This window comes from Lycium ferocissimum, chromosome 9 (assembly GCF_029784015.1).
Source record: "Lycium ferocissimum isolate CSIRO_LF1 chromosome 9, AGI_CSIRO_Lferr_CH_V1, whole genome shotgun sequence".
In the NCBI taxonomy this organism is placed as follows: domain Eukaryota; kingdom Viridiplantae; phylum Streptophyta; class Magnoliopsida; order Solanales; family Solanaceae; genus Lycium; species Lycium ferocissimum.
Window position 1 is genome coordinate 43511391 of NC_081350.1, and position 7877 is coordinate 43519267.

General features: G+C 35.5%; 1 protein-coding gene across 1 annotated transcript; it reads left to right on the plus strand.

Annotated features, from left to right (window-relative positions):
- Positions 1 to 1648: 1648 nt before the first annotated feature.
- Positions 1649 to 4898, plus strand: LOC132029250 (G-type lectin S-receptor-like serine/threonine-protein kinase LECRK2). Its single transcript, XM_059418565.1, has 3 exons — positions 1649 to 2163; positions 2598 to 4122; positions 4506 to 4898. The coding sequence occupies exons 1-3, from the start codon at positions 1661 to 1663 to the stop codon at positions 4896 to 4898; spliced, it is 2421 nt and encodes an 806-aa protein (XP_059274548.1). The 5' UTR covers positions 1649 to 1660.
- The last annotated feature ends 2979 nt before the right edge of the window (positions 4899 to 7877 follow it).

A 7877-nucleotide genomic window follows, 5' to 3' on the forward strand; every position in this document is an offset into this window, starting at 1 on the left:
GAAAAACTCTGTGCACAAGTTTTTCAGGTCAAGAAAAGTTAGACCCAATATTAGGGGTGCTTATCGGTCGATTCGGTTTGATTTTGAATGTTATCAGTTTTGCTCATCGGTTATCAGTTTGTAAATATGCTAAACCGTTACAGAATCGCCAAGATATCAATTATCGATTATTGGTCATTAACGATTACATTATCGATTTAACCATTATGTGCAAGATATTAAATGACACAAAGTTCAAATTCATTTTTATCAAACGTGGCTTATTAATTACATAGCGTTCTCAATCGGTAATAATTCTTTACAAGAAGAGTTCCCAATTCCAAGACTCCCAAGCTGATATCAAGGGTTAAACTATTCAATAAAGAAAGAAACGTATCCAGTGTGCTCAAGGGTCTCCTTTGACATAATATTCTTTGTTAATAGTTCCCTCTCTAGATGCTTCTTGGCATACTCTAAACACAGATCATGTTTCACACTTGACGAACAAGACTGAATTCAGTAACATTTCTAAAATTGATGTACAAAGAGTAAAGAGTTTGTCCCAACTTAAAACTATGTACACCAGGCTAATTATTAAGTATATATCACAGTTTTTCCATTCCCATTACTAGCAATTATTTCTTCGTCAAAACAGTAATTATAAAAGCTTCTACAATAACATTGAATAGAAAACTAGGGGTCGTTTGGTTGGAAACAAGTTATCCCAGGATTACTTATCCTAGGATTAGTTATTCCAACCTCTCACAAGGATAAAATAACACTACAATATACCACAATTTTATCCCAACCAAACGTGGGATAAACTCATCTGAAATTTAATCCCGAGATTATTTACTCTTATCCCTCGTACCAAACGAGCCCAGTATGAGGTTAAAGAAATACAGCAACAATTAAGAAAATTCAGCAACAAGCCAAATATTCCATGGAACTAACAAAAAAAAAAGTGAACATAAATAAATTAAGAAGACAAACCATTGGATCCAAAAAGTAGCAGAGAAACAGAGAAAGAATCAGTTAATGAACTCCTCTTTTGAAGTTTAAACTAACAAAGACAACCCGGGGTGAAGTGACTTTATTTAGCTAAGGGCAAAATTGTAATTTAATAATTATTATCGGGTTATCGGTTAACCCATTAAGAAAAATCTAAACCGTTACATAACTGATAACCCGGTAGTAAAAAAATCCTAAACCATTACAAAACCATTAAACCAATAACGAACCCAATACCAATAATATTTTTTGGGTTCGGGTTATCGGTTTTACCCGAAATATGCACACCCCTAAGTCCAAAATGTCCTTAAAATTTACTTCAAAAAATGTGGTGGTAGCCAATGACTTACACTTTGTTTGGATGGCTATTACGTATTGTTTCATAATGTGCGTATTATATCATATAGTATTTTATTGTATTGTTTTGATGAATACAACGTTTTGATAGATTGTATCGCTTTCCGTCGTTACACAACACAATACAATTGGTAACAACCATCCAAACAAGCTGTTAGTCAACATTTCCTTAAAAAAAATGTGGTCGGTCATTTCAGTTGTTCCTTAAAAAAATGTGGTCGGTCATTTCAGTTGTAGTTGCAACATTTAAATTCATGACTTTAAATTCCATGTATCCATTCTGATTTTCAAGAAACTTTGCCTATTTTCTTACATGGCTTCTACAATTGTCCCTTATCTGTTTCTACTTGCATTTTTAGTGCTTCCACTTTCAACAATTGCTAAATCTTACAAAAACATTAGTTTAGGTTCAACACTCACTACAAGTGATGTTACAAATTTTTGGCCATCCCCATCTGGTGAATTTGCTTTTGGCTTTCAAAAAATTGGAAATAGTTCATCAGGATTCTTACTAGCCATTTGGTTCAACAAACTCAAAGAAAAGACCATAGTTTGGTCAGCCAATAGAGATAAATTCGCGCCGGATGGGTCCAAAATTCAGCTCTCCATGGATGGAAGACTAGTACTCACTGATCCAAATGGTCAAGAAATATGGGCTCGTGGCGAGCTTGGTGCTGGACCGGCCTATGGAGCCATGCTTGACACTGGAAACTTTGTACTAGCAACAACCAGTATTAGTTCAGCCACTCAATGGCAGAGCTTTGATGAGCCAACCGATACGATTTTGCCTGGTCAAGTACTTAACCGAAGAACCAGGTATTAGGGTTTGCTCTGAATTTCCTACCTTATTTGAATTTTATCATAATTTTGTTTTACTTCAAAATGGTTTTCTTAGTGAAAAGACTTCCATGTTTATTTTCTTTTCTATTAAAAAAAGACTTCCATAGTTATCCTTTTCTTGGAGGAGAAGAATTTTGCACTTCGACAAATTGAAGATCATTTCTTCTCACGCAACACAATATCACCCACAATGTAGTCATTAAAAGAGTCTTGTTTGGGGGAGATTATTCTCTCCGTAGTGTTAATGCTTTTTTTAGTATTTGTTTTTATATGTAAGTCAATTAATCAAACCATATTAAAGATAATGCCTCTTTTAGCATACTTCTTTTTGTTTTCTGATTTATCGTAATTCAAGGTTAGCAACTGTTAGCTTCCGCATGACGTCTTGTTATTTTTTATTCCAACACCAGGCTTGTCTCGAGCTTATCTGACACGAATGTATCGAGCGGAAGGTTTGAGTTGTTACTTCAAGATGATGGAAATCTGGTGTTTTACAAAGTTGAAGTAAATGATGCATATTGGTCAAGCACGACTGGTGGCAGTGGTTACCAGGTGATATTCAATCAATCCGGCTTTATTTTCGTTCAAGCAAAGAATGGAACTCTGTTGAATTTGATATCTTCTTCCAATGAGGCAAACTCAACAACAAGCCAATTGTATCATCAGCGAGCGATTCTTGAATATGATGGAGTTTTTAGGCACTATGTCTATCCAAAAAAATCTTCTAGTGGCAGGCCGATGGAATGGTTTACTTTGTATAACATTCCAGATAACATCTGTTTGTCTCAACTGCAACAAGGTATAGGAGGCATTGCCTGTGGTTTCAACAGCCTTTGCTCGATTGGAACTGACCGGAGACCAAGATGTGAGTGTCCACTCGGGTATATCTTGAATGATCCGAACGACAAAATAGGCAATTGCAAACCGAATTTCCCCGAGCAAGATTGTAAGGATGAATCGCGAGATGTTGAGGCTTTCACTATCCACGAAATGCTCAACACTAGCTGGTTCGGCGGTGATTATGCATCTTACATAAATGGCACAGAGGATTCCTGCAGACAGAATTGTTTGAGTGACTGTTATTGTGCTCTTGCTGTTTATTACCCAGGAGCTTGTTGGAAGAAAAGGTATCCGCTTTTAAACGGGAGGGTGGATTCTGCAGAATTAGGGAAAGCGCTTTTAAAAATAGGGAAAGACAACTCCACAGTGGGACTGACAACAACAACTACTACTACTCCGCCTCAGTCTCAAGATGGTGAAAAAAGGAAAAATCAATCTAGTCTAATCATTTCTGTTTCTGTATTGTTGGGCAGTTCAGTTTTCGTCTTAATGTTGTTGGCCTTTTTGTATGTTTTTAAGTTCAAAGGGAAAAAACCAAAGAAGATTTCACCATATCAAGTTGCTTCAGGAATGAACATAAGAAGTTTTAGCTACAATGAGCTAGAAGAAGCTACAAACGGATTTGAAGAAGTGTTGGGAACCGGGGCCTTCTCAACAGTTTACAAAGCAGTTCTTAATGACGAAAATGGGAAAATCGTCGCTGTCAAGAAACTACACAAGACGGTAACAGAAGGAGAAGAAGGATTCCAAGCTGAAGTGAATTCAATCAGCAGGACTAATCACAAGAACTTGATCCAACTCCTCGGGTTCTGCAACGAAGGCCAACACCGTCTTTTGGTATATGAACACATGAAAAATGGCTCATTAGCAGACTTGTTATTCAAAGATTCTAGGCTTAGTTGGTCCAAAAGGGTACAAGTTGCTATAGACACTGCTAAAGGGCTTTGCTATTTGCATGAAGAGTGTCGTGACCAAATTATACATTGTGACATCAAGCCCCATAATGTGCTCTTAGATGAAAGTTTGACAGCAAACATAGCAGATTTCGGAATAGCCAAGCTTTTGGGGAAAGATCAGACTCGAACGACCACTAAGGTACGTGAAGGGGTGTCAAATGGCGGGTCAAATTTGACCTTGTCTATAAATAACCCGCTCAAAAGTTACTTGGGCTAAAATGCAGGTCATAACCCGACCCGCTCAATTTTTATTAAGTTTTAATTTCTCTGTTTGTTCTTTTATATATTTTTAGTACCTAATAAAACTATTTCTTTTCTTTATTATAGTAATATAAAACATATCAAATAAACACATGTCTTTTTAGAAGTATTTTAATAATATTTCTCATGGGTCAAATTTGAGCCTCATATCTGCCCTTTTTTTTGACGGGTTGAGCTAAAAAATGAGCGGGTCAATGATCAGCCCAAACTTGGACTTGTTGAGCGGATCGTATTTTCATGGGCTTATTTTACCACCAATAGGTACGTGGAACGAGAGGATACATCGCCCCAGAGTGGTTCAGGAACACAGCTATAACCGTCAAAGTGGACGTATACAGCTTTGGAATCTTGCTTTTAGAGCTGATCTGCTGCAGAAAAAGTTACAAGCAGGACGTGGCGAATGAGAACGAAATGATACTTGCGGAGTGGGCTTGTGATTGCTATAGAAGAAACGAGTTGCATTTACTCGCGGGTGATGATGAAGAGGCAATAGAAGATACAATGAGGTTCGAGAAGTTGTTGATGGTTGCCATTTGGTGCATTCAAGAAAATCCAGCATTAAGGCCTAGCATGAAGAATGTCATACTAATGCTTGAAGGTTCTAAGGAAGTCTCAATTCCTCCTGACCCTTTTTCCTTTATCTGTTCTGGTTAGATCAATCATGTTTTCTCCCTTGTCCTTTTTGTTTGCACCCAAAGGCTATAGAATGAAACCTGTATGTGTGCTCATAATCAAATCTATATCTGTATGTTCTCTGCATTATGTTTCTTGAAATGTACTATTTCAATTTCAAGTTCAGTTTAATCATAGAAAAGAAATTAAGAAAATGTTTTCCACTATGTTCGATACAATGAATAAATAGGAACGATAGTTGAGATAAGCAGAATTCCTATTCCACACCCACAGAATTGTCCTTTTTCCTTTATCTGTTCTGTTTAGATCAAGGGAAAAGGTACAAATATACCCCTCAACTTTGTGATTTAGAGCAGATATACACCCGTTATAAATGTGATATAAATATACCCCTGCCGTTACAAAATGGTGCAAATATACCCTTTTTGCTAACAGATTTTTTTTGAAAAATCATTTAGTTTATTTTTTAATTAAAAAATACAACGTGGCTTTAAAAAAAAGTCCACCCATTTTCTTTTAGTAGACATATTTTTCTAAAGCCACATGATAATTTTTTCTGATGGGTCAGGTCTGGTTTGTTTAAAAAAATGGGTAGACTTATTTTTTTTAAAGACAGAGAGATATTTTTTTAAACAAACTAGACCCGACCCACCAGAAAAAAATTTACCATGTGGCATTAGAAAAATATGTCTACTCAAAAAAAATGAGTAGACTTTTTTTTAGTGCCACATGGCCTTTTTTTTTAAAATTAAAAAATAAGCTAAAGGATTTTTAAAAAAATTTCATTAGCGAAAAGGGTATATTTGCACTATTTGTGTAAGGGCAGGGGTATATTTGCACCATTTTATAACGGCAAGGGTATATAAACACCGCTTATTTACCGGGGTGAATATCTGCTCCAAACCGCAAAGATGAGGGATATATTTGCACCTTAGATCAATCATGTTTTCTCTCTTATCCTTTTTGTTTGCACCCAAAGGCTATAGAATGAAACCTGTATGTGTGCTTATAATCAAATCTATATCTGTATGTTCTCTGCATTATGTTTCTTGAAATGTACTATTCCAATTTCAAGTTCAGTTTAATCAGAGAAAAGAAATTAAGAAAATGTTGTCCACTGTGTTCGATACAATGAATAAATAGGAACGATAGTTGAGATAAGCAGAATTCCTATTCCACGCCCACAGAATTCACTGCGTGTCCTTGAGGAATATGATACAAACAGCAGGGAGAAGGAGAGTTTTTACTAGTGCCTTTACTGCTCTTACCGGATAGCTTGTGTCTTTACGGATCAACCAATCAGATCATTTGACGGAATCTAAAGCTGATCCGAGCGACGATAACGGCGAGGGCATACCTTCTTCCAACTCTTTAAGTTAGAGTAGAAGTGCTTTTGTATTTATATAAAGTAATTCTTCTCTTTCCTTCAATGCCAGAAAAATATCCCTTCTTTTCTCATTCACAACCCACTTAAAGGTCATGGGTTCGGAATCCTATTCTCGCCAAAAACCCAACAGAAAATCCATTGATCTTTAAGCCATAGCTATTACAAAGTTATGCTATAAGAAACTGCTTCTAAATTTATGTAGTTTAAAAAATGAATTCTTTAATTTCTCTATGCTTTGTGCATCTCATAGGCTACATTTTATTTAGAAGCTTAACACTCTTCTTATTAACAATGAATTAGAAGATTTGCAATATTCACTCAACACATCAAAGTCATAAGTATAAATATTCAGGATTGTCCTCAGCGGCGGATCCAATGGGAATCGAACGTAGGACGCAATGACAATTTTGAACACCCTGGACCGCTTGAGCTAACCTTTTGCATTTATTTAGGGTGTTCAAAAGTTAGTATATGTACATAAACACAGAAAACCTACCTTATATATACACTGTAATTTTTTGCTGAGGGTGTTTAGGTGAACACCCTCGGCATGCTCTAAATCCGCCCCTGATTGTCCTGCCCAATGCCTTCACAAGTTAAGAACAAATTTTGGTTTGCAGCTCCCGTACTTAACCTTTGGATCGATCAACGAATACTTTTGGACATTCACAATATGACTCTAATTTTTGAACATTCACAACATGACTCTAATTTTCTCCAAGATGGCACACACTGTTTTCAGGTCGAATGATTATATGTAGTTATCATTTGAATGACCTGATAGTATAAGAAATTAAACAGTCAATGCATAGAAGTTAAACGAAAATTATCATGATACATACCATTTCAGCACCAGCTTCCGAGAAGAAAGCTCTTCTACCAAAATTTGTCAACAAAGACTAGTGCGATGGTTAAGTGATGTGTATTCTCAATTTAATTTTTATTGATACATTTAAATTAATTAATCTGGTGTAAACATTAGCTGTGCGTAACTATTTTACCATCTTAAAGTAGAGAATTGATATCACCAAATGGTTGGATGAATGAATCTCACCATGCTTAATCAGAGGTTTTTTTTCCTTTTTCGCCTCAATAGGATTAGTAAGGTAAGGCCTAGCCCCCTTGCTTGTACTTTTCTTTTGCATTTCGCTTTTATTATACAAACTAGCTTCACGAGGCCCGTGCTAAGCCCGGACCCAACTCCAGATATAAAAAATAATATTTTAATTAAAGAAATATAATTTAGGTTGGTAATAATTAAACTTCAAATAAGTATATTTTCAATATATAAAAAGTAAAACTTTCATTTCACCCCTTTAATATCTTAAATTTCATTTTGATGAAAATATTTACTTCAAATTAAATGCGGAGCCATGAAATATATGAGTTTCGAATCCTAATTTTTTAAGTTATTTAGTTCTAAATTAATAATTTATACATATTTCATGAACTTTTAAGACATACAGAATTTGAACCAAAGTGCTACTGAATCTGATCAAATCGGTAGCTGACACTCTAATTCTGCCCTACTTCAAACTCATTTTGTGTATAAAAGATTAATTTTAGTTAACCAAAGAAGATATTTTAAAGATAACCCGATCTTGACTGATAAT

Coding starts and splice junctions, on each gene's coding strand:
- LOC132029250 (XM_059418565.1), top strand. CDS start 1,661: ATGGCTTCTACAATTGTCCCTTATCTGTTTCTACTTGCATTTTTAGTG. Junction 2,164..2,597: donor GTACTTAACCGAAGAACCAG/GTATTAGGGTTT, acceptor TTCCAACACCAG/GCTTGTCTCGAGCTTATCTG. Junction 4,123..4,505: donor AGACTCGAACGACCACTAAG/GTACGTGAAGGG, acceptor TACCACCAATAG/GTACGTGGAACGAGAGGATA.